The 27,788-nt window shown below is 40.2% G+C and overlaps 1 protein-coding gene across 27 annotated transcripts in view; it reads right to left on the bottom strand.

Annotated features, from left to right (window-relative positions):
- Positions 1 to 2,090: 2,090 nt before the first annotated feature.
- Positions 2,091 to 27,788, bottom strand: part of MTSS1 (MTSS I-BAR domain containing 1) — a 175,064-nt gene continuing 149,366 nt past the window's right edge. For 3 of the 27 annotated variants that reach the window (XM_007065749.4, XM_007065750.4, XM_043539118.1), the window contains 9 exons: positions 23,987 to 24,144; positions 22,743 to 22,850; positions 21,308 to 21,405; positions 18,880 to 19,090; positions 11,137 to 11,256; positions 9,991 to 10,185; positions 8,088 to 8,252; positions 7,505 to 7,667; positions 2,091 to 5,023 (listed from right to left, as the gene is read on the bottom strand). In XM_007065749.4, coding sequence (XP_007065811.2) covers positions 4,326 to 5,023; positions 7,505 to 7,667; positions 8,088 to 8,252; positions 9,991 to 10,185; positions 11,137 to 11,256; positions 18,880 to 19,090; positions 21,308 to 21,405; positions 22,743 to 22,850; positions 23,987 to 24,144 — 1,916 coding nt within the window. In that variant the 3' untranslated portion in view covers positions 2,091 to 4,325. The remainder of the gene's footprint in view (positions 5,024 to 7,504; positions 7,668 to 8,087; positions 8,253 to 9,990; positions 10,186 to 11,136; positions 11,257 to 18,879; positions 19,091 to 21,307; positions 21,406 to 22,742; positions 22,851 to 23,986; positions 24,145 to 27,788) is intronic. The other 24 variants (XM_043539106.1, XM_027828035.3, XM_043539107.1 and 21 more) reach the window with 15 other exon arrangements.

Genomic DNA, 27,788 nt, shown 5'->3' with positions numbered 1-27,788 from the left:
TGTCCTTTGTTACTCATCTGAATTTATTTAGCTTCAATTTCTAGCCATTGGATCATGTTACACCTTTTTCTGATAAATTGAGGAGCCTGCTATCATCAAATTTCTGTTCCCCATGTAAGTATTTACATAATGATCAAGTCACCCCTTAATCTGGTAAACGACACAGATGCACTCCTGGAAGCTATCACTATATGGTATGTTTTCCACTCTCATGGCTTTCTCTCAACTTCAGTTTATCAACATCCCTTTTGAATTGTGGACACCAAAATTGGGTACAGTATTGCAATAGCTGTTCCACTAGTACTAACTACAGAGGTAATATAACCTCCCTACGCCTACTTGAGATGCCTGTTTATGTATCCAAGGATTGCATTAGCCCTTTTGGCCACCAGGTTTGCACTGGGAACTAATGTTCACCTGATTAGCCACCAGAAGCACAAAGTCCTTTCAAGAGTCTCCCATCCTAAAGAATGGCCTATATTCTTTGATCCTAGATATATACATTTACATTAGGTGGTATTCAAACACCTTTGTTTGTGCCCAGTTTATCGAACATTCCAGATTACTTCATCATCTTAATTATTTACCACAACCCCAATCCATGTGTCATCCGTATACTTCATCAGTGATGATTTTGTTTTCTTCCAGATCATTGATAAAAATGTTGAATAGCAAAGGTCCAGGAACGAATCCCTGCATGACCCATTAGAAACATATCGACTCGATGATTTCCCATTTATAGTTACATTTTAAGACCTGTTTTTAAGCCATTTAATATGTACCATGTTGATTTTGCATTATTCAATTTCTTAATCAGTGTCATGTGGTACCAAGTCAAATGTCTTACAGAAGTCTTAAATATATTACATCAGCACTATTGCCTTTATCAACTAAACTTGTCATAAAAAAAAGCCACCCAAAAATCAGGCTAGTTTGAGATGTTTTCCATAAACAAGTTCCAACAGCCAATTTGTTTTTAGCAACTAATTACACAGAATTGTCTGATTCTTTTTCTTTAAAATGGACACAAGCCACTTTTTTTTAATCTCCCATGATTCTTGTGCTGTTTGTCAACTAAACTCCTACCTCCAGTGTAAACACTAAACAGATCCGAGTTGTTGCCTTGTTATGGCCTTTTGGGGACAAATATACCCTTTTTATTCCACTTGTCTGAAGTCTCCATGTTTACAGCTAGCATTAAAGAGCCAATCCATTGCTCACTGAAACCAGTGAGAATCTTTCCATTGACTTCAGTGGCTATCAGATCTGATGGCCCTATGTCTGATGTTGTCTAGGAGAATACTTTTTTCAAATGTTTGCACACAGGGTCAAAGCTGACACACACTGGAGAACCATTAGGAAAGTGCCTCAAGGTTGTATAGGCTTGCCTAGCAGCACCATGCACTTATGAAATAAATTATGGCAGTAGAAAGAAAGTGGGTATGCAAGTATACTGCTTTTAAATGCACAACATATCTAGCTCAACCACCTTGAGTTTTCCTTTCATGTCTGAATGAAAAATGAAAACTTTAGGACATGAATTGTCTGTTTCAGCAGCAGGTAAATTAGGACGCTGTATGGTAGTTTTAAAACAATTCCTTCCCATCCTACCTTTGTCTTTAGGACAGGCACCAGAACGGAGAGCAGACATCAGTCAGAGATATATGGAAGATAGCACTTACTGTTATGCTTGATACTGACTAATATATTTATTAGAACACAAGCAGCATCAACAGCAGTAATCTTCGTCCTAAGGCAAAAGGATAACTGCAATCCACCAGGAAAACAGATATACTGAAAGCACAGTATTGGCCAGCACTTTAGAGTGTTGTACGATGTATCTTTCTCCTCTAACCTCAGGCCACCTCTCCAAACGCCCTAGGAAAAAAACAACTGAACAAAAGTATAATCTCCAAGAGTCCTCATCTAAGCTTCTGTTTACCTACATGCATGATTCAGATGCTTGGAGTTCAGGCATGATTTGCATGTTCTGTGTTTTATATTTTTTTTAAAGGAATTAGACAAAAAAAAACATCTACATCCAAAGCCCTGAAAGGACGGAGTCTTTTTTAAGAATGGAAAAACACGCATTTTCCATCAGTTCTTTATTTATAATGTAGGCTGAAGCAATCATTACAATGTAGAAGGGAGACCCACAGTTACAGCAATTATTTATACCAGTTTAGAACAAAAAACTGCACTAGGAGAGGTCAACTCTCAGTACAAACTAGCAACTAAACCACAATAATTTACCATTAGAAACTTTTTATTTTTTAGCTGTGACACTGCTTTTACAATATGCAAAAACACAAACAATAGAACTATCCAAAGTGTTTTGTCACATTCTTTCTACATTGAATTTGGCAACATTTTATATTACATTTACCGAGATTATACTTACGTTTAAGAACTAAACAAGTGAAAAGCTGTACTTCAGTACAGTTACATCCATTTATTTCAAAGGTTTAAATAACACTTTTAACTATTGAGATTATTTCCTAACAGTTTTTGTTTAAGCAAAAACCGCCTCAAAGCATCATTTGCACAATGCATCAGCTACTTTATCAAGATTGGTGGGCTCCACCCCAGGCACTACTGTTTGTTATATTCGGTAATAAGGAGCTTGTTTTTCAAAGAAAGGAAGGTTTCCTATGTTCTAAGAATCATGCCTTTTTGCTTTAAAGCCATAATATAAAAATGTTAAGCAACCACAGCAGTGTAAATATTATATAGAACAGAGTGACTATTCAGTTACAAGAAGGCTCACATCCAATGCAGTTATGTATTAAAGCATAAGAGGTTATGTAGGCAAGACAAAAGCCAGCAGAAATCTGCAGTGTTTGGTGGAAACTAGCCCCTTACATTTTATTTGGTGTATTTTAACAGTCACAAACATACAAGCCTGGTACCTATCTCACTTTTGGGGTTGATGAAGACAGGCAGGTTGTGCCCTTTTGGACTGTTTGAACAGAACACTTGCGGCACTCTCAAGTTCTGCACATTTCTGTTGGCTTCAGGAGATGTGTACTGCAGTAATAACTTAATTTTACTTTAAGAAAAAAATCCATCTCATCTATAATTCTATCAATAACATTCCAAAAATACATTGCCTAGAATACAAAAAAGAGAACAGGGTGGTCAGTCTTGGAGAAGTGACATTAAATACAAATCTTTCTCCCACCCCCCTATTTTTCGGTATTTAGTAAAAGCCAATCAACTGCCATTTAAAAGACGGTAAGAAAAACAAGCCCCTGAATTGGAAAAGAAATATATTTGCAATTTACTAGATCTTAAGCTGGTGACTGCAGTCAAATCATTAAGTGTTTTCTCAAAATATTCGGGCTTTTCAGGGTGCCCAGCCTGCTGGGCTCAGTCACTAAAAGGCATTTTGATGTATCGAAGAACTCCCTGCTATCATTTTTAAAACGTTTTCACATTTGTAACTGCCTTAAGCCTCTTGAACTTGTTTGTATTCGATGAAAGGATGAGCGGAATGGAAAGTGATGGAGGACATCTAAGCCTACACAGTTCAGGTGGCATGCACGTGACTGAAAGTTGTTGCTGTGCAGTCTAGAAGAAATATGGGGAAAAAAACTAAAGTCTTTAAACACGCTACAGAAACAAACACCGCAATCCAATATGGCTTATTCGGATGCACTTACTGTGAAGCTACTAGCACTTAATCCTACTAGGCTACTCTTGTGCAACAGCATCTGCTATTTTGATGGCATTTCCCTCCCCCGCATTATCCCCCAATACTCTACCAATTGCAGGTTTCTTTCTTGCATTATATTGCTTTTATCATCAATTGTTATTCCTGCTTTTCAAACAAAACAAAACAAACAAAATCATTATACTTAACTGAGTATCTATTCCTTACTGGTTCGTTTATTCACAGAAGTATCATTTCTTTTAAATCTCACTATTACAAGGTGCTCTACAAAAGCCTGCAAAAAAGCCAAATGCAGTAAATCTCGTTGCCAGAGTTAACTACTTAACTTTTTTTTTTCCTCCTGCGTATTTAAAACTTTACAAAGAGTTATACAAAAGTTAAATGGGATTTGGCACCTTCAGAAAAAATTAAAAGGGGGTCTTAGATCAAAAATGTGCAGAAACAAAATCACTGATATTTACAAATTAAAACACTAGTGAAAATGTCTGTTACTATGCGTTTTCATCTCCTTTTCCCATTTATAGTACCTCAAAACTGTCTATTACTGAGTTTCCTACAAAATTTTTTCATTATAGATTGGAATGGATCGAGACAAATAAGGTTTCATCACAGTTCATTCTCATTGACTAGAACTCTGGCAGCACTCTCCTGTCTACAAAATACGAGGTGCCGAGCGATCATTTGTGGTAGTTTTCTTCAGTTTGACACCACGGCGAATGGCGTTCAGCATGTCTTCACCTTGCAGGGCATCTCCAGGGCTCAGGTCTCCTGGGTCACACTTTGGCTGGCATGGGGGTGCAAGGGTGCTTGAGCTATCCCTTTCGCTTTCTTCTCCCTCACTTTCAGGGACTGCTTGTCTCTGCTCATCTGGGGTATTCAGCTTCTGGCTTGGTGGTGGAGGGTTGACAGATGCTTGTCCACTCCACAAGGAAGAGGGCATACTGGCGACTCCTTGCCCACCGTCGCCTGCTGATTCAGACTCAGGACTCTGCTCAGCACATTCTTCTGCCCCACCCAGGATGCCTGGCAGTCCCCCGAGTACATCTGGTACTGTTGGCGTTTTGACAGGAATTACTGGAGTTTTGATTGGAATAGGGCCCCCCCCTATGGTACCTCGTCTGACCGAAGGTTTGGTGGAAGGGGTCCGTCTGATGGTTGCTACACCGGGTGTAACTATTACAGGTCCAAGCGTTGTTGGCAGGCCTGCAGTGGAAGCAGGACGCTTGGCCTGAAACATTCTGCGGTAGGACTGGCTGATATCACTGTTTCTTGGAATGGTTGAGGATTTGTCAAATTCTTGTTGTTCCGTCTCCTGATCGGCACTCACGGAGAAATAATCATAATCTGAAACTGATGCCAAAGGATACTGTTAGAAACGAGCTGGAGCAAACAGCTGTATTAGGTTAGTGAGTCTAAAGTAAGTGTATAACAATACTAAGTTTGAAGTCAATACAGTAACTCCTCACTTAACGTTGTAGTTATGTTCCTGAAAAAGGCAACTTTAAGCGAAACAATGTTAAGTGAGTCCAATTTCCCCATAAGAATTCATTTAAATGGGGGGAGGGGGGGTTAGGTTGTAGGGAAATTTTTTTCACCAGACAAGAAGACTATATATATATAAATGGGGTGTGTGTGTATATATATATGTATATGTATATGTGTGTATATATATACACACACACACACACACACACACACACGCAGTATAAGTTTTAAACAGCTTAATACTGGTACACAGCAATGATGATTGTGAAGCTTGGTTGAGGTGGTGAAGACTGAGGGTGGGATATTTCCCAGGGAATGTCTTACTGCTAAATGATGAACTAGCAATTGGCTGAGCCCTCAAGGGTTAACTCGTTGTTAATGTAGCCTCACAATCTACAAGGCAGCACGAATGGAGGGAGGGGAGACAGCATGGCAGACAGAGACCCACACCGTGTGTGTGTGTGTGAGAGAGAGTGTGTGTGAGAGAGATGCGCATTGCCCCTTTAAGTATGCTGACCCCACTCTTAAGTACACTGCCTTGTTTAGTAGATCAACAAGCTGAGACGGGCCAGGAAGTTCCCTCCCTCCTGAGCCCTGTCGTGTCCCCCCCCCTGCTCTACGGAAGATGGGGTAAGCGGGTGTAGAAGCAGGGGGGAGGGGGACACCCTGACATTAGCCCCCCTCCATCCCCACACAGCAAGCAGGAGGCTCTGGAGAGCAGCTCCAAGGCAGAGAGCAGGGGCAGCACATGGCAGTGGGGGGAGGGACAGCTGAACTGCCAGCAATTGATAGCCTGCTGGGCAGCTGCCGCACAGGGAACTTAGGGGAGCAGGGAGCTGATAGGGGGGCTGCCAGTCCACGCTGGTTCCAAGCCAGCACCAGCTAGCTGCAACGGGCTGCTCTTCCAGCAAGCAGTGGACAAAGCAGGCGGCTGCCAAACGATGTTATAAGGGAGCATTGCACAACTTTAAACGAGCATGTTCCCTAATTGATCAGCAACGTAACAACGAAACAACGTTAACCCGGACGACTTTAAGTGAGGAGTTACTGTATCTATTAATATTTGCAGAAGACACTTTACCAGCATGTGCACGCACCCAAAAGGTGAACAAGCCTAAGATACCATGGCCACAACTTTCAAACCTAGGTGTCTAAAGTTAATCGCCTAAGTGGCCTGATTTTAGAGGGGATAAGCACCTACATCTCTCACTGAAATTAATGAGCATTATGGGTGCTCAGCACCTCTGAAAAAAATCAGATAACTTATTCAGGTGTCTAAAAAATTTGGGTGCCAACCGTAGAGAACCCAAGTTTTAAAACCACTCACTACTCTGTCCTGTTAGCCACGTCCCAATATTTTGAATTCATCAGTGATGATGGAAGTGCAGTCCTGATCTAAAAGGCCGTTCTAAAAATTGCATTGTGGAGGTGCACATCTGCTGTGTCTCAATGATTTCTCCATCAGATATGTTCGACTTATGAGTAAAAATATTTTCTAATGGCCAGCCCTTCAAACTCAGCCTAAGCTCTGAGTGTTAAGCCTCCTTCTCACAGACTAGAAGTTAGAGGTTATGGCAAATTAGGCCTTCAGTTATAACTATCCAACCCTTATAACCTTTAATGGGCTTGCATAAGTGTAACGGATTCAAAATTAGTAAACAATTTTAGTGGTTCACAAAGAATAAATCCGGCTCACTCCCTCTTGGCTGGGTTGCCTCTTCTGAAGCTGAATTAAAAATAAATCCTGAATGCAATGTGTCACGTATCCCCAAATAAACTTTCAGAAAATCTATTTTTCAGTTAAAGTTACGACAATTTCCACCAATGTTCAAAAAAGCTCACAGAATGAACTAGTCAGCTACTGAGCAAAGTTCATGGATTTGCCATTGGACAATACAGGACCACCCAAAAGGCTACACAGTCAGTGAGACAAATCATGCAGAACATTATTAAATAAAACCCATAAAAGATCAATCAGATTTACAATAAAAATGGTACAATACTTAAGGTGAAATTCACCCCTACACAGTTCCTCAGACCTCTGGTAAGTCTTTCGTGATTGCATAAGGTGTGCAGGCACCACTCCACTGGAGTGAATTTTGCCCTTATTTGCTGTTTAAGGGAGAACAGGCTCAGAAGCTTACAAGATGAAATCTGTTAATATACAGCTCACACTTAAGCCTGAACAAGCCCTCAGCATGGTAAAGTTAGCTTTGCTCTTCTCCCGTCACCAACCAGAAGAGAGCAACATTTCCTGACTTCAAATCCGTTAGCAGTGAGAAGTTAGGGGCTGTGATGGCCTTTGTTTTGAATGGTCAAGAAGTGCAGCAGCTTAGATCCATATACCTTGTGACGGGATAGTGTCCTCCGAACAGCATGGAGTGGTAGTCTGAGTGCTGTAGCCACTGGAGCATTGCAAGGAATCTCTGCTGCTTCTCTGGGTGTCCAGCTGCAGACCTCTCGTCAGAGCTAGAGCTAGCTCCTCGCATGCTTCTATCTCCTCTCCCTGCTGGTTACACACAGGAAAGCAGCTCATTAGATTTATGTATGATTCCGCTGGGGCATCACTTCCGAGACCGCACCAAGTTTGGTCCTGTCACTGTTGTATCCTTTCCCACCTCAACCTGAATCACCACCACAACCCAACAGGATTATTTCTAAATATTCACTATTAAAAAAAGAAAAAGAAAAGAAAAGAGAGAGAAATAGGTGTTTCTTCTTACATCAGAGTTCCGAAGTGCCAACATACTGAACTGTGTATCCTCCATTGATGCATATTTATGAATGCCAAAGCCTATGCCCATGCCTTAAACATTTTGTCTTTATAAAAAGAGTTATGACCACAGAAATCATTAAACTAAAATGTTTGCAAGAGCTAACAAATACATCCCCTGTGCACAGAGCTCCATTTTAAAAAGTAGAGCATCACCCTTGTGGTAGCTGACACAGTCATACTCCGAGGTCTCTGGGCCTCCTCAGTGGGCACAGATGGTCCACTTGGGGCTCCTCCATTAGGGTCAGATTCACGTTTATCTTTGCGGCGTTGCAAGGTGTTCACCATAGGCTGATCATATGGACCTGGTTTAGCCCAATCCTAGGAAAACGTTTCCATTAGTAAACATATGGTCTATGTGGAAATACAACCATTCCTATTATAGAACAATACCAACATAGCAGCAGACTAGGTATCAAATGTAGGTGCAATACTGAAAAAAGTGAAATAAAATACTTAATTCTCAGGATATTTATGAAGAAGTTCATGATATAAACCCATCTCTTTTAATCCTCCTTTAAACAAGGTACCCAAAATACCTTAATTCTCTCCAGGTAAAACTCAGTTGCATTTAAAACCTAAATTTTCAGAAACACAAGAGACAAAATTTATGTCATTACCACAAATGAGCAATTGCAATGCATGTGCAAATGGCCAGTTAGCCATCTAAAAATTCATATGCATGGGCAATAGCAGAAAGTGCACACATCACATTATGGTTGCAGTGTTCTGAAAATTTGGTCTTAAACAGATCTACATACCACATTAAAAGTGTGCATTTATTCTGAGTGTTTTCTTTTAAAGCTACTTATTAGCTGAAATCTAGGTTTTAGTTAGAGCTATATTGAGGAGGGCTAACTTCACTCTGCATACTGATGATGCTGAATCCCTGAAGAAGGCAACTTTTCACGCTATTGGGAATATATGCACTTATGGCTCTCTTAAGCAGTGAAAATTCTGAGGGTACACAGAAACTATAGAGCATGCACCAGGAAAGGTGTTAAGCAGAGAAATTTGGTGGGACTACAAATTCACTGATGATCAGAATCAGAGGTGCTGCTTACCAAATGATAATGCTCAACTGATTGTAAAGAGGTCTTCTCTAATCTGTACATGAAGTCCTTTCTCTATCCTTTTCCATAAGTGAACTGCCAGAACCTGAAGACTACACGGCCCATTTCTGGTAGCAGCCTGGCTGCTAATCAGCCTCTTCTCTACCCTCTTCAAGTCAATGGAGGACTCATGGAAGATACCCAAGCCCAGAGATGGTCATTACCATCCTCCATATAGGGCTTTCAGAGAGAGGTAGCTCTACAGACTCCAAGTTTCAGAGGGTGGGGTAGAACTGGAAGCCTATATGTAGCATTCTACAGCTGCAATAAGTATCTCAAGTCTGGATTTAATTTATAAAAAGTCCCATTTAAAAAAGCTGCAATCTTGTAACAAAAATCCATAGCTACCCAAGAACTTCACAGACTGTCTGTATGATGCACACCATGGCTACTTGGAGCTTCAAGGGGACAGAACTCAGATTGTCCTGGTCCAAAAACACAGGCCTATTCCTCCTGTTTGAGCTAAATGAGAATCTCTGAAAGCTCTGGGCACTATTGGGCCTATGACACAATGAAACAGTTCTGTTAATCAATTTAAAAAACATCTACTCAGTGAACTAGATGCCAACCCTACATTTGCCTCTTCAGGCATAAGTTCGGTGGGGTGCTAAGCAACTTGTGGAAGTCCTACAACCTGCTGAACAGAGCCTAAAGTGCCCACAAAGGAACAACCCCCCCACCCCCTTTCTAAGGCCAACCCTGCCTATTTTTAAAGGCAAGTATTTTACAAACCTTAGACTATTCATGGTCATGCAGAAATATTGGTTTAGTTCTTTGTACGTTTATAATCGGATTGTGGTAAATATTCAGCATTTAAACTCCACTTTCGAATGGTACTAAACAGAGCAGATCAACTGGTAATTAAGTGGGATTTGAAAGGCAAGGACCGCAGTGAGTATCGAAATGCATGGAGAGGAGAGCATTGCTGCAACAAAAGAAACACAAACCTTCCAGCTAGGGATCTTAGATGATGATAACATGCTTGGCCCAATGGTGTAATAATGACCGCGTTCTGGAAGGAGGGTTGAGGAAGCCCGAGTCCATGCGCGGGAGACAGGCGGGAAATGAGGGAAAGGACCTGCACCAACTGAAGCTAGGTATGGGTCACTTGATAAACTACAGTGATAAAACCCATTAGACAACTGGAAACAAAAAAAAACACAAACAAAAAATAAATTAATATAAACAAGATGAGTATGGAAATATACGGTGACTGATGTGCTCTGGGCAGAAAGTCTCTTAATTTTAAAGCAAAAAAATTGAGAACTGCTACAAATTAACAGCTAATTAAAAAACGGATCTAATGTTTGCTCCTGAAGTGTGCCTGCTTGAAATTTGTTATTTGAATTAACAAATTTCAGAGGACAATCCAGAAATCATTTTTTTTGGGCTAAGCAGCTTTGCCCGGTCTCCCCTGGAGATGGTATTTTGAAAAAAAAGAGACTCAACAATTTACTGATGATGCAGCTCTGGACATGGAAACTAAACATTTCCAAAGCTGAAAACGTTCATGTCAGCTTTATCATATGCAATAAAACAGAGAGAGGAAAGTGTGCAGCCTCTGAAAATGACATGTACCAGCAGCACAATGACAAGGGAGGGAAGGAAAAATGGCTGGATGAGAATGAATACTGACATCACTGGCTCCCCTAGATTTAGGGTTTATCCAAAATTTATTCTAGCATGGTGTGGGGTTTTTTTTGCATACCTGGGTTTCTCAGAGATTAATGCATAATACAGTAATTTGGAGAAAACACATGGACAGTGAAACCTGAACAAGAGGCCACTCATATTAGGCAACTACTCTCTGCAGACAACTTCCCACAGTGCCCCCAAGCAGAGAGTGCAGTTTGGCTGCACCTTTGTTAGAAAAACTCTTAAGCCACCAATTTGTAGGTCCCCCGACTGGCAGTTTAGACAAGTTTCACTGTAGTTTACTCATGTATTCATTCGTTGAGGGAGTGTATAACAGTTCTTTTTCTCATCTTCACAGGGAAGGGTCTTAGCTCCATGTCCCATGCATGCTGTTATTCAATGGCTGGGCTTGGCTAATGAGCCAGAAGATTTGTATGTCTGGAGATGAAATTTTTCACCTTATCTGTGGAGGCCCAAGCCCCCATGGTGGAGCCTGAGCTGACTGAGGTGGGGGAACTGCACTCGCTCACTGACTGGCAGGTTTCAGAAGCTTCTGAAGAGGCAGAGCTGGACGAATTCTGCAGCGTGAACAGCACCACAACGCAAGGAAAGGAAAAAACAAGCCACCAACAAAGGAAAACAAAGAGCACGCACAAACAGACGGACAAACACAGAAGAAGGGGAAGGATGAGAAAAGCAGAGGGTTAGGGGTTAAATCAATCATTAAATACTGCTCAAAGCCATCACTAGTGATCAGTAACTGTACAGAAGAAACTAATTCCTTAATGCAAGGACAGATGGACCTCTTGGTTCTCTCACCCCCACTGCTTTCTGTGCCACTGCACCTCCAGGGCCAGATGCCCTCAGGTGCTGAGGGCCCTCCTATATAGTCAGTGGAAATTGAGGGAACTCAGCTTATCAAATGTCTGGGCTCTATATGCATTTAACTATTTAATATCAAAGGCAGATTATATCATGAGCTCAGTTTCCTATTGGAAGCTGTCTAGACTCAACGTGTGCCTGCAAAACGGCAAACACCCCCTGTGCAAACAACTTCTGGTTTTTGCAGATGCAAATGTGCGTATGCAAAGCTTGATTGCGTTTGGACATTAGAGAACAGCATACAGTCTGAATTTCCCTCTTTTGAACACTTCCCTGTGAGACCAGGTTGACTATGAAATCCCTTCACAATTATGAACATACCTATTGGGTGACCTTAAAGTTCAATTCACCCCTTTAACTATTTCATCACGGTCAATATTTTGTTAAAGCCTGGAATGACTGTGGTTATCCTTCAATGAGTGCACCCGCTACAGATCTAAAAATCACCTCTTGTATGAAAGAGATTAAAGCTAACACAACACTAACATAGCAATCTAAACAGTGCTTTGCACAGCAACAAATGCCATTTTTCAGGGTTATATTTTGTTCTACGTAGCCTGCTACCTTGTCCGTTAGATGACGACTCTTGGTGTCAGGGATTGTTCTTCAATAACCTTTCTTGGTTAGTATGGCTTAGGGGCATTCCATCGAATATATACAGTATTCTGGGCCATTGTACCATGTTTTTAGATTAGATGGCACTTTCCAGCTTTCGATCTATACAAGAGCCATATCCATTTCAATCTGCCGGCATCCTCATTTTGCTATATTTTCAATTCATGTACTGTGTTGCTTCTTAAAAACAAACAAAAAACTTTTCCTAGTTCACCATACCAAGGAAGACAAAATCATACTGACGGGCCTGATCCAGAGCCTACTGAAACCAATGGGAGTCTTTCCACTGACTTCAGCTGGGTCAGGCTGACAGTGACTTGAGATCACTCCCTTGGATTTTTTCCACGGGCAGCAGAAAGTCTCTGCAGTGACTTCTGATGGTCTGTGGTCAATAACACAACCCAACTGGATTTTTTTAAAGCTGAAGAAACTCGGGACAAGCTAATACTTGATGGTGGCTCACAGAGATTTATAGTTCCTGGGGGACCCCTACTAAATCTCACACGTGGTCCATGGGGTGACTGGGTCAATTCTGAAATGAAGTGACAACAAACTGATATTTTATAAATCATTAACAAAGGAAGAGCTCCTGACATGACCAAAATGATGCTTGGTCTAGTCAGTTAATGTCTTCCAAGCCCGTTTCTTATCCAAGGAAAGCTAGTTTATCCACACACCAGAACTTTCTGCTAGCCAATTAATGTAGTACTTTATTGAATGCTTTCTGAATAGCTAGGTATCAAAGGATATCCTGCATTTTAGCCTGTATGATCTTTTAGACAGAGGCTGCATCTTCATCTGTAATTGGGAAGCACTTAACACACTTGGGGCGCGATAGTCATAATAATTTCTGCAGACTGCCATATAAATAACAACTGATGAACTCCAACAATTAGTTAAGCATAACAGACCTCCAGGCCCTTGTACCCAGGTGTTCCTACTAGTTTACCTAACACATGTAGTAAAGGTTCCTGATCCATATATTTTAAGTTGGTATTAAAAACAAACACACACTGACTGTCAGTGAAACTGTTACTAATTTCAGGCAGGTTTAAAAAAAAAAAAAAAAAAAAAAGATTTGTAGAGTTATCTGCACTTCATAATTTATGTAGAAAGAAGGATTTTTTTCCAAAAATATTTCCACTCTGAACTATACTAACTTCTTCCTTACTATCTGATGCAACAGGATCTCCTCATCAGCGGATTCCCATCAGCTTCCTGATTTGTACATGCAAAAGCAAGTTAAAACAAACCTGCCACATATTTCTGACCTAGTTTCCCTTTTTAGAGGTTACCCATTTTCCTTTGTCAGCTCTAGAAAGATATTTTAAGAATCCTTTATTGTTAGTCAAACTGTCTTCTGCAATTTGAGATCAGAATTTATTTTGCTCTAATTGTCCTTTCAACTTGCTTTGTCTGCTTCTTTATTTACTTTTCTAATACCATTACCTAGTTTTCATCCTCATTGGGTTGTTTTAAATGGCTTTTGCTGTCCTTTTGTCATGATTAGATTTAAACCAGAATTAATTCCATGTGCAGTCTCTCCAACTGTGTAATTACTGTCCACTTTCCTGCAGTACATTTCTTACATTATTATAAACAAGGCATTTTCATGTTCACTCAAAGTCAAAAGACATCATTTTATTATTACCCTGATAAGTCAAATATAATTATTAGGGCTGTCAAGCGATTAAACCACTTAATCACGATTAATTGTGTGATTAAACAACAACAGAATACCATTTATTTTAGATCTTTTTGGATGTTTTCTACATTTTCAAATATATTCATTTCAATTACAACACAGAATACAAAGTGTACAGTGCTCACTTTATATTTATTTTTATTACAAATATTTGCACTGTAAAAAACAACAAAAAATTATTTTTCAATTCACCTCATACAAGTACTGTAGTACAATCTCTTTACCATGAAAGTTGAACTTACAAATGTAGAATTATGTGCAAAAAAAATCTGCATTCAAAAATAAAACAATGTAAATCTTTAGAGCCTACAAGTTCACTCAGTCCTACTTCTTGGTCAGCCAATTACTCAGACAAACAAGGTTGGTTACAATTTGCAGCAGATAATGCTGCCTGCTTTTTGTTTACCCCGTCACCTGAACGTGAGAACAGGCATTCGCATGACACTGTTGTAGCTGGCATTGGAAGATATTTACGTGCCAGATGCACTAAAGATTCGTATGTCCCTTCATGCTGCAAACACCATTCCAGAGGACATGTGTCCAGGCTGATGATGGGTTCTGCTTGATAATGATCCAAAACAGAGCAGACTGATGCATGTTCATTTTCATCATCTGAGTCAGATGCCATCAGCAGAAGGTTGATTTTCTTTTTTGGTCGTTTGGGTTCTGTAGTTTCCGAATCAGAGTGTTGCTCTTTTAAGACTTCTAAAAGCATGCTCCACACCTCGTCCCTCAGATTTTGGACGGCACTTCAGATTCTTAATCCTTGGGTCGAGTGCCGTAGCTGTATTTAGAAATCTCACATTGATATCTTCGCCTTTTGTCAAATCTTCTGTGAAAGTGTACTTAAAACCAACCTGTGCTGGGTCATCATCTGAGACTGCTATGCCATGAAATATATGGCAGAATGCGGGTAAAACAGAGCAGGAGACACACAATTCTCACCCCAAGAAGTAGAGTCACAAATTTAATTGATGGATTATTTTTTTAACGAGCATCATCAGCATGGAAGCATGTCCTCTGGAATAGTGGCCGAAGCATAAAGGGGCGGGCATACGAATGTTTAGCATATCTGGCATGTAAATAACGCCGGCTTTCAGGTGACATTGTAAATAAGAAGCAGACAGCAGTATCACCTGTCAATGTAAACAAACTTGTTTATCTTAGTGATTGGCTGAACAAGAAGCAAGACTGAGTGGACTTGTAGGCGCTAAAGTTTTACACTGTTTTGTTTTTGAGTGCAGTTATGTAACCAAAAAAAATCTGCATTTGTAAGTTACACTTTCATGATAAGGAGATTGCACTACGGTACTTGTATTAGGTGAACTGAAAAATACTATTTCTTTTGTCTATAACTTTTACAGTGCAAATATTTGTAATAAAAATAATAATATAAAGTGAGCACTGTACACTTTGTATTCTGTGTTGTAACTGAAATCAATATTGAAAATGTAGAAAAACATCCAAAAATATTTAATAAATTTCAATTGGTATTCTATTGTTATAAGTGTGATTAATCGTGATTACTTCTTTTAATCGTGATTCATTTTTTTTAATCGCATGCGTTAACTGTGATTGACAACCCTAATAATTACCACATCAGTTGACCTTAGATGCTCCCAAACCTGGGCCTCTCTATTGTACTAGGCTATGGTTAGCTTCAATAGGACCTCTGCCATGTAAAGTGTGCCCGAAAGAGATGTTACGTGCTGTCTCTACCAGCATATTCCCCTCCTTAGTTTTATGGAGTTCCCTCAAAACAAGACTTAGGCAATTCCAACCCCACTTGATATAAGTCTGGCCTTTTAAATAACTATCAACTGCAAAAGACCGACCTGATCTGTGTTCTTTAATTGCTCAGTAATACCCAGCTATCACTTCAATATACTGAAAAGCAGTCTTCACTTTGCTGGATGTTCACTGATAGATTAGGTAGCTCTGTCTATCTGTTTGGTAAAGTCTGTATCTTTCTTGTTTAAAACACTAGGTATCCCTCATTTTCAGCTAACTTAGTAAAAAAAAAACCACACCCTGATTTATTGTTAAACCACTAGTAATATACTTTTCTAAAACTTTGGTTTACACTTTCTACCCATCTCCTACAGCCCTCGTGGAAGATACATGACCATGGAATTTATGCACGGTCCCTTTAAACAACGTGGTGTTAATACATGGAGCTAACAGAAATCACCAGAGCAGGCGGTCAGTCAATGCTGGATGTACAGTTTTTGATTTCCTTTTGTCATTCTAAAACTCCCTTTTCTGCTTCCCAAAATTTTACAGTTGGAAATGACATCTGGGTTTCAAAAGCAACATTCAGCAAACAGTACCTGTGCTTTCTTCCCATATGAGCATGGAAGCACAATACAAGAATGAAAGTCTGGCCGTTCGTTGGAGACACACAACATGAAATATCCTGTACGTTAAACAGCCTTTTCATAAATTTACTGTCACAAATTTGTCAGCACAACATGCGCATTTTAATTAGTGCTGCACATACAAGCAAGCCACTTAAGCAAAAATGAAACTGCCAGGCAATGATCTGTTACCTTTCCCTCAAGGTAAAGGTAGACAGAACTTGGGACATGTTGAGTACATACTTATGCATCGTACCAAGATACTACAGTTGGCAAGTCAATGTAAAATAGCTGAATTCCCAGTTACTAATTTACTACCGCTATTCAGGAGCTACAGGGGTATTCGGGTTGCTTTGTGATTTCATACGTAGCTTCAGAAATGAACTAAAATAATACTTGGGCCAGATCCTCAACTGGTTTAAATCAGCACAGGTCCATTGGCTTCAATGGAACTATGTCGACTTATACAGTGAGGATCTGTCCCCTTATTTAAGAAGATGCAAAGAGAATTTGTAGGAGATACTGCTGATGCTTCCCTTCCCTAAATGACCTTAACAGAAAAAACTTTGCCTGCAAAAATACCTGCCAGTACCATACCGCAACTCACCACACTTTTACCCAAATGTGCTGGATGTTTTATGGACAGGTAAGGGGATATCGACAGGTTAAATCCATATATTTTAAAGTTAACTTTCTTACCTTTTTACTAATCCAATTTTCATTTTTGATCATTCATGTTGCATTTACTTTTTGCATTTCACTTGGCTTAGCCTTAGATCATCAAAACAGAGCAGTCAATTAACTGTCTATATGCAGTTCCTAATCAATTTCACTTTCAGGATCTCATCCATGTGAAAAATGCTGCAATGTCTGAGCTGCAACACTGCAGAGGATATACTTATTTGAAAACAAAATGTTTTCATTAAAATAAAAAAATGGAAGTATTTGTGTTGATGTTCCATTTATGTGACTATAATCTGGACCTAAATTAACCTGAGAGCATTCTACTACATGTCGTACAGTTTTATTTCTAGTTATACTTATCAAATACTCAGCAAGAAACAAGGGACCTGATGCACCAGATGTACTGATGACAGATGTGTTTCCACTGATTGGATTCAAACTCTCCATTTCCTGCTTTAGCTGGAAAGTCATAGTTTTTAGTGCATACAAACTCACCTAGCTTTTACCAGATGAAAAAGATTAGATTTGTATTTATTAAACTAAAAACCTTCATTAAAGAGGCGCTAAGGGCATCTCTTCTTCCAGTGACCTGTGGGCTACTAAGCAACAAACACAAATCTTAACAAAAGATGACAAAGACCTACTCAATGGGTATGTCTACACTTTAAGTTGGGGATATAATTCCCAGCTCGAGGAGACATATTCACGCAAGAGTTACGCTCCCAGCTTGAAGTACAGACATACCCCCAGTGTTGTGATGTTGAGCTCTGGGGTGGAATTTAGTATGTAAAATGGCAAAAAGCCTTAATTAGAGCACAGAAAAAAAATTGTATTTAACAGGTGATTTGTACAAACTATGCAAAATTCAGCTGCTGAAACCGAGATGCCAGTCAGCCACAGAAACCCCATTTGCATATTTCACCAAGGTTTTGTAGGATACAAACAAACAGACCATAAACAGAACAAAACTCAGTTTGACAGAGACATGTACAGAATGTACTGTCTGGTTTAAAAAGACCAGGAAAAAAGCAAGAGGTGAACTTCTAACCTCACTGATGTCAACAGCAAAACTCCCATTGGCTTAAGTGGCTGGGATTTCGCCCAACATCTTTAGGTTAATATGCATGTCTTATAAGTAGTATTTTTTTTAAAAAGTTTACATTGTTTTAGTACTTCTGTCGGGTGCTGGATCGGCAGCCCTAGAGAATGAGGTTATCCATGGAGAAGGATACCACAAGTGGCAGAGAAACTCAGGGCATGGCTACACTCAAAACTTCACAGCGCTGCCACGGGCGCTCTCCCAGCGCTTTGAAGAGAGCTCTCCCAGCGCTCCTGGTACTCCGCCTCCACGAGGGGATTAGTTTAGAGCACTGGGAGCCACGCTCCCAGCGCTGGGGCACTGTTTACACTGGTGCTTTACAGCGCTGTAACTTGCTGCGCTCGGGGGGGGGGGGTGTTTTTTCACACCCGAGTGAGAAAGTTGCAGCGCTGTAAAGTGCCAGCGTAGCCATAGCCTAAGTTTCCCATGCTGCCTGCCAATGCTGCTTAGCACTGCTCTGGAAGTGGGCCATTTCTCAGAGGTCAAACAGGAATGAAGTCTTATGTGTATTTAGTCCTTGGCCTCTTTGCCAACACTATCAGCAAGGGCACCAGAGTTAATACGAATTATGAGGCTACTGTGGCATGGATATCTGACCACTGGGAAATTGAACTGAGATGACTTAACTCAACAGCCATTAGATGTTAACAACTTGCAGGCACTGCTGACCTAGAGAGGGTATGAACTAGTGAGCTGGGTGCGTGAAGTTCAAGTGGAAATTAATTCCCTCATTTAAAAGTGTTCAACTTGATTCCATGATACCCAAAAACCATGTGCTCCTTCCTCTAACTCCATAACTTGTGTGTGCGCATTACCGTACACGACACACTCAGATTTGTATTTTTTCGCTTGCACGTACCTGGTTAGGTGCTTCGGGTGGCATAGGGGATGGTGATTTGGACTGGAAAGCATCCTGGGATATGAATCCAGAATCGTGGGATGACACGCTGGACAGTCTCATCGGCGCTTGCTGAGGCAGATTGGAGCTGCGATAGCGATAGTGTGAACTAGGTGAGTGAGAGTGAGAGCCACTCGACCGGGAATCACTACTGTTAACGCTGTTCAGACTGCTGTGAGAGACAAAAGGAAAAGAGAAAGGAAAGGGGAGAGGGAAAAACAAGAGGGAGGAATGGGAAGAGACCAATACAGTACAATTAACACTCTACAGGTCTAGCAACAGGCAGCATAAACCAGAAAAGAAATGTTGATAAATAACTGGTAAAAATCATAAGAAGCTGCAAATATCCTGAGCGATCAGAGAGGGAAAATGGCGTTCTGCATTATTATGCGTTCTGCGCTCATTAGGGGCTGGACTCTGACACACTTACTCACACTGAGTAGTAAGGGTAGCACAATCTGGTCCTAAGGAATTCATTTCCCTAGCTTGGGGAGACAGTAGAACACACTCTCTCTCACTCACTTTCACTCCCTGGGCTTTTACAGAGCTCCTGTCACCAAACATGAACAGTCCATTACTGTCCCTATCTGACGGTCAGCAGAGAGAGTCTAGTTTAACATTACCGGCTCAGATATGTTAAATTCAATGTAATGGGCCACACTGTTAAGGTAGTGGCCAGTAACATGTCTGCAAAGTTTAAAGGCTCATCCAATAGCCTGCATCTGACTGGACAAAGAGGGTAAGTAGGCAGACAAACAGATGCAGTTTTTGGAAATGGCTTTGAAAATGCGAACTTATCTTGAGTTCTCTAGATCTTCTACAGCAGGTTTCACTGTATAAAAGATTTCTGCTGATAAACTGCAAACTGAAAGCACATAAGGTAAAGCTATACTGAGGGTATTTATCAAATGTCAGTGAGTACAGAGAGGGAAGAGACTTAAAGATCCCAGCTAGTAACTGTGAAAAAGGCATAAATATTACTGACTTCTGAATAATCCAAAAGAGACTGTTTTCAAAGTTCCAATAAATCTATGTTGCATTAACTATTACCAGCCACACATGGGTGCTTTTCAAGAGTTTCCTCTTGCCTCTTAAGATAACTTACTAATGGCATTAGTAGCACTCCCCAATGTAAGTATAGGGAATAACTGCTCAGACTGGTAAGCTCTCCCCAATGGTATAAAGGAAACAGAAAAGGTATCCACCCAGCTGTATGCTGATTCAACATGTATAACATAATTTTTCTATTTAAAAATTGCATGTTAAAGTGTGTGCTTGGGACAAAGATGGGGAGGGCTGTGTTGCTTGATCCAGACACACAAAAGCTGCTGCTACATGATCTTATCACTTGAGAAAATAAAAAGCTGTCTAGGAATATTCAATGTATTTTCAGCCATTTTCTTTTACAGTTTCAGGATATTGCATCTTTAAGCCTGTGTTCACTGCTGTACATATAAAATTATCCACTATATATATATATTATATATACACATATATATACATACACGTGTGTGTGTGTGTATGTATGTATATATATGGTGGATAATTTTATATTATATATATATATATGCATGCAGAGACAGCTAGATACATATATGAAGAAGTGCAATTTTGCTAGGTCTGCCATGCTATAGGCTAAATTCAGCTCACACAAAGGAGCTTACGATCCATTTGATTTGTAAGGTAAATCAAAAAGATAAGAGCATTAAAGGCTACAAAGGTATTAGAGCAGAATACACAATAGGTATTCATCCTTTTTTTTTTTTTTTTTTTTTTTAAGGGTGGGATAGTTAATTATTTAGACACCAAGGCACAGGGGCAACATGCTAATAAACCGTTTTACTGAAAGAAAACAGTTTTCCAGAGAAAGTAAAGACAAGACCCAACTATTCCAAAATACACTTTAGGACAGAATTAGACAGCATTAAACAGTCTTGTATTTCACAGTAAAGCATTTCCATTTAAAAGACTGAAAAAGTAATTGACTAGTACATTCTTCCCTTTCATACAATTTAAGCTAGTAGTGAATTACAGCTACTGCATGATCATTTCTTTATCTAAATCATCATAACATGAGGTATTCATGATCAAAAAGGGCAACTATGAGTGAACAATTCAGAGCTTAGATTGGCTAATACGGTTTGCTCTTTCATCTGCAGTGCACTAAGCTGAACTGAATCAAACGTATCCTCAGCGGTCAGTCTCCTTGCATTCAGTTATTTAATAGTGCCCCTCATTTTTCACGTCCTGTCACACAGTTAAATGGATAATGACTAGTAGGGATTGATATCTCATTATTAAAACAAAATACAGGCACAAATTTGCAACAGAGCCTGGGGTTCTATTTTCCCCAAAATAGATTAAAATGACATTTCCCCAATCTGCTTACCTGCAAACGCTGGATTTTCTGGACATGGTGGTACTGGGAGAGGATGGAGGAGTTTGATATGACCAGCTGTAATCAGAACCTTTCAAATCTAAAATCACCTGGTGAAACAGAATTGATCATATAAAATGCTTTTTAAAAAAAAGCCATTTTCCCTCTCAAGAAAATACTCCAAACTTGCAAAAAGTTGTTCATTAGAGGAATTTTCACTACAAATCTAGCAATATTTTTCTATTGATTTACACTTTGTGATCACCAAATTCATGCTTTCTATTTTTTTTCGTATTTAGCTCTGGATGGATGATGAGCACAGACTAGTCAGCTTCATTTTTGGGTTCTGGCACACTAAAGCAATGTCCCAGTATTTGGGTTACTAACATGAAAGGGAAAGTTTAGATTTATACAAAAATAATAATAATTTTTTCACTTATTTACATGTAGTAATAATAAAAAAATATCAACCCTCGGGCCATGATCCTGCAAATAAGAGCAGACTCATTAAATTAATGGATCCAATTCTCATTTACACTGCCGGATCAGTGTAAAGGAGTCAGAATGAATAAGAACTGGACTCTATAAGACTACTCAAGTGTTTGTGGAATAAGGGCCTAAATTCTAAAACTAGGTTACTTGATAGTATACCTATATGGGGGGGGGGGGGGGGGGTTGGGTGTAAAACTCAATTAACAGAATGCTGGGAATTATCTATCCAGAGCAGTGCTGCTGTTGTCTAAGATGTTCAAAGGTACCTTACAGGAGTCAAGCACCCAAATCCATTGAGTTTCCATGGGAGCTGGGCACCTAATTCCCTTAGACTCTTGAAATGTCCAGCCTAAAATGTTACCATAACTACCTTAAGATTTGTTCCTGCATTTGCTTTTACAGTTCTACACATGCATTTAACAGATACTTTTAAAGGTTCAAAAGAACATTTTTACCAGTTTTTAGTTTTCAATTGCCAAACAAAGGTAGTGGAGGGTGGAAAATTCTCCCCGAGCAGCCTAATTCTAACTGTAGCCAGCAGCAAACTTACAGTGGGGCCCCATGACAGAAAAAAAGCCATTTCCCTTTGAAAGAGTCCCCCAGCTCTGTGGCTGCAAGATGTTATTTTCCAGCACCAAATGATGAAACTGATTTATAAACTGCACTTTCCACTCAGTCCTTTTTGGAGCACAGGTGGTTGTTTCTTAGCTACATTCAAAGTGACATTTTGGGTTGGTCTGCCACGAGTTCAGGAGGGAATCGTTGATTTACTTGATTTATCAAGTTGGAAACACTGTATATATTAAAAGTGAAAAAGTTATCAAGCTGCACCTAGGCACCTACAAATATATACTCAAGTATTTTTTACCACTTGGAGTTAGTAAAAATTTCTAATAAGCAGCCACCCTTCCCCCCACCCCCATAACACTGCCTTTTCTAGGGAATAAGAACTAACCTGTTCACTTGATGATGGCAATTTGTGAGGATCCATAGTGAGGTTTTTCAGGTCATCTGATATGGTTTGGAGATGCGTTATTTCTCCTAGCATTGATATTTCTTCTTCCTGAAGAGATTAAAAACATAACAGTAAGGCTCACAATCCTCTTGGATTTTAAAAATTGCCATATATAGACCATGATGTGCAACCTTTATCACTCCTCCTCCTGGGTACAGCTACGTCAAACAATCAGTTACATGCTCATGTGTTTGTCCAAGAGATTATTATTTCCCATGGAAAAGGGCTGGAAAGTTCAATCTATAATTCTTAAGAACGAGAACCACACTGCAGCAAATCTGTGCCTCAAAACTCATGCTCAGTAAGCCACCTGTCTCACCCAGGAGATGCAGAAATCTAAGCAAACTTTTAGAAAGACTTGTGCAAACAGAAGTGCAGTCCCTCTCTGCATTTGGAATGGGAATCAGAACTCCTAAGTGTATTCAGTGTTTGGCCTTAGGGATCTTATCCTTGAAACTAAGACACAGTGGTTGAACTTATAGTTTTTGCTGGTTTTGTGTGCACTTCATTTAGATAAAGTCATTACATAAATCTGAGATTCAGACTAGCACATAATTATGCCAAGGGCTGGTTTTGACCTGACATTTTCAGGAACATGGCAAATTACCACAGCAATTGCTTAAGCTACCATGGCAATTTTATCCAGAACTCCAGCGTCTGCTATTCACTTCTTATTGCTTAGGCACCCTCCTACCTAACATTTAACTGTGGTTCTACTTAGGGACTCATGCCTTTCATAAACAAGCATCAAGAACATATTGCATATGCAACTATCCACAAATACACAAGTCTTATATAATGAGACAACATTCCATCCCTGGGCTTCAGGCAAACTGAGCTTAAGGAAATATACTTAAACCTCTCAAATGAACTGAAAAGGGCCTTGTATAGGTGGCCGATGCCATCAGAAAACTGTGTCGGAGCAAACTGGAATCTGTCAGATAATCATTTCTGTATATGGGGGGTCGGGGGGGGAGGTCATGGAATGTACACAAGTCCTAGCGGAGTGAAGAGTGAGGGAGGAAGGATACTTTTTAATATCCCATTTTAAAGAGAGGGAGGCAGAATATGAATTAGTAACATCTAAAAGTTCATTCAAAACTTTTATTACTAATTACTTTACCTCAAAGTTACGTTCACCTGTCAGGGTTGTTAATTTAAAGAACCTGAAACAAAAGACTTACTATCACAGGCCGTAGCATCGAGATAAAAGTACAGAAGCGACTGCGTTCTTCAATGAGGGCCTTTCTAACAGCCTGCTTCTCAGTTTCTTCAAGCAGCAGGTACTTATCATTGACATCTTGTAATGCACTGTCCAGCTGGGGCTGGATGTCTCCTCTCCCTGTACGTGGGAAAGAATCATAAGTAGGTTTTGTTTGAACTACTTGCTTACACAGAAGGAACTCCCTATTTTCAGTCAATATCACTGCCTCATTGCCTGACAAGGCTATTCATAATGTGAGGCTAATCAGCATTTTCTATAATTAAAATATATTTTCTTAATCAAGTAGTTTACCATAATTTCTTTTTCACCTGGAAGAAGAAATACAACCCCCTCAATTCCAATTGAAGGAGGTTCCTTCAAGTTAGAAAGAGCAGATTCTGGTTTGTATTTCACATGGAGAGTGTAAGATGGCTGCATAAAGCCAATCTTATTAAAAAAAACCCTCAGCCATCCTTGTTAATGACTGTTGCCTGCAGGAGTTGTGAAGGTGCCAATCACTGACAGCTTTCTCTCTCCCCCTACCCTCTCTTTGAGCCTAGTTCCTAGTTACTTTTGGTTTTGGTAGGACCACAAAAGATTCATGCACTAGTGATGTTCCTTAGGATCCAATGACAATAGGTGCCAATTACTGATCGTTAGAACACTGAATTCTCTTGTATTTCTAGAAGTAACTGGTAATAGCAAAGCACAGTACTCACCATTCTACTAAGGTCAAAACCCTTTTATAAGTTATGCATAAGTCCAGTAGCTTTTACATTTTTTTTTTTACCTAAAACCAATCTACTAAAAGTAAAAGGAACAGACTTTTGTCAGAGATCCATCTATATAGTTGCAACAAACTCATTATGCTGAAGCTTGCTGCCACAGTAAGCATACATCAAGTCTCATCCTAAAACAAGTTACACCCATGCGTACTGTCCACCACTCCAAAAAAATGGGTTTGTAATGAAAAGCAGCCTTAGCTAAAGCATTATTGATTCACTGTTATAGCTACAAGACTTTTTAGTACAACTTATTAGGTTCTGTAATATTTTAGAGACTCAGACACGTACATTTACCCTAAGCATTAAATAATGTGATGTCTTTTCTGAAAATTTTCAGAGTAACAGCCGTGTTAGTCTGTATTCGCAAAAAGAAAAGGAGTACTTGTGGCACCTTAGAGACTAACCAATTTCTGTAGCTCACGAAAGCTTATGCTCAAATAAATTGGTTAGTCTCTAAGGTGCCACAAGTACTCCTTTTCTTTTTTCTGAAAATTTTATGTACTTTGTATATTTCCATTTCCATCAGTGTGGAATACCAAGGACTACTTGTATATTATATTTATGTTTGTTCATATTAGTGAAGCTCCTCCTCCCAGATTCACTGCAGTGATACTGCCCATCACTAATTTTTGCATCCGTCTGAAATGTCGGGGGAAGACCATTTCCAGGCAAGATAACAGTTGGTTAGCATGTTTGGGTACATAGTTGCTATATAGGGGCTTCCCCCCAAGCTGAGTTACTGAACTCCAAGAGAGGGGCAGGGCTTAGGACATACCCTTCTTCTCAGCATCTCCCATTAGCTGCTTAGGCGTTTCCCTGCCTAGCATGCTGGCTTTTGTTAAGCACCTCTCTCCCCCCGTTCACCATATAGGGAGTGTAGGCACCTAATTCAGGTTTTCTGGATTCCCAGTGTTTTTCCAGTAGTTTCTAGGCACCTGTTAGACATTGCAACTCCTACACCCTTTGTGAAGCTGCCCCAACATTTACATTTCACCCTCTGTAGAAACCTTTTTTGTCTCCATCTACACCAAAGACTGCTATATAACATTTTGTAATGTTTGGCTCAAGGATGGGGTTTATGAAATGGTGGCAGATGAAGAAACTAACTTGCCTTTTCTGGTGCACCAAAACTTCAGTGGTATGAAAGTTGGCAGAATTGCAATTCCTGGAAGCTGAAATCCTATTAGGGAGCAGACCTGACAGAACATAGGATTTTTCCTTACTGTTTTGCAAGCCAACTTCAGAAGCTATACCTACATGGTCCTCTGTAAAACAAAGACTACTCGATGTACCAGGTGCAAATGTACAACGCGGCCTATACAGACCAGAGACCACATGCTCATTTCACCTTGGACTCTCATACATTGGATGAGAATAGTTACTGCCAACCTTAATTAGAACAGAATTTGATATCTTGGTACAACATTGTTTTAGAGAGAAAGCAAAAGGCAAGGTAAGATTGGGTTAGCCTGATGGTAACACATTACCATGCACATGATGAAAGTACACCATCTAAGATGTATTGTCTCCTTCAGAGGCAGCATATTCCTTTCTTAGGAGTGAAGTTTATACAAAGGAGCATTTTGCACCACCTTGTAGTGATGCCTGGGGCCATTTTGGGAGCATGACTAACTGGACGGTACAGGCACCACGACCAGCTTCACCCCTCAACAAGGTCATTCACTGAGACCTGAGGGCTTTTATGGTGAAGGTCAGCAAAGAAAATTCAAGTGAATGTCTTTTCACTAGTTGGTGCTGAGCAGGGCTTAAATTCAGCCAGAGCTGTCCAGAGCCACGTTCCGGTAAATGTTTTCAACCCCCCTACAGATTTTATAGCATGTTAGGGGGAATGAGGCCCCTCTGGAAAATACTCTATAAGAATTTAACCCATGGTGCTGAGACTTGGGATTTATTAAAGCAATGTGTGTGCTGAGTTCAGGGCTCCTGTTGCCTAGGGGTTGAAACCTCGAGTTTAAAATGGGTTGAAAAAAATATGTATAATTCAGGTTCACTTGTTTTAGACTCAAGTCAGGAAGAGAAAACATTTAACAGATCTCTAGCTAACTACACCTTCTATGTTTCAAACAACTAGCACTGAAGTGGTTGACCTAAAAGCACAGCCAGTATAAACTAGTGTAGGGATCTCTTAAGATGCATGTTTGTCAGCAGAGATTTATATACAGATAAGTACAACAGGAGTTAGTTACTTCTGTGGGCTAGCCGAAGCTGGCACTGAATTACATGCCAGGCTCTAAGTTCTGTGGCTTTAATGATGTAGGACAGCAGAGAAGCTAGGACACCAGCACATTTAGGGACAGCAGAGTACATATGATATCTTGAATGATCAAGTATTTTGAGGAGCGTGTAAAATTAAACTGAGAGTTTAGAAATGAATCCTTAATATACAATATATATGCTCTGTCAAAGTGGTTTGTAACAATGATAAGCTACCAAAAATATAATTATCTGATGCAAATCCAATCAAAGCTATAGACGCAGAGCTGGACTAATATTTATTGGGGCCCTGGGCACAAAGAATATTTGAGTCTCTTCTCTCCCCCGCCCCCAGCCAGGGCCCTGCCTCCTGCTCTTCTCCTTCCCACCAAGATCCAGCTCAGGCCAGAAGCAGAGCTGGGCTGTGGTACGAGGTTCCCAGGAAGCCTGGGCTGTTGTGGTGAGCCCTGGCACCTGCCCTAGACAGTGTGCTCCAAGGGGCAAAGACAAAGCTTTTCTCAGGCCCCCCACCCAAGGCAGGTGGAGGGGCCGAGGCTCCCCACAGTGGCTTGGGCTCTCTGGGAGGCTCTTACCACAGCCTAGGATGACCATACGTCCTGTTTTGGCCAGGACAGTCCCCTTTTTAAGCCTTACCCTGGACGTCCCAACTTTTTAGGCAAAACTGGGCCCTTGTTCTGTTGCACTTGCCAGCTGATCATCAAACTCAAGCCAGCTCCATGATATCATGACGATGTATGTTAAGGCTTAAACTTATTATATGCT

Source organism: Chelonia mydas, chromosome 2, assembly GCF_015237465.2.
Source record: "Chelonia mydas isolate rCheMyd1 chromosome 2, rCheMyd1.pri.v2, whole genome shotgun sequence".
NCBI classification, from domain to species: Eukaryota; Metazoa; Chordata; order Testudines; family Cheloniidae; genus Chelonia; species Chelonia mydas.
This window is presented reverse-complemented; position numbering and strand designations above follow the sequence as displayed.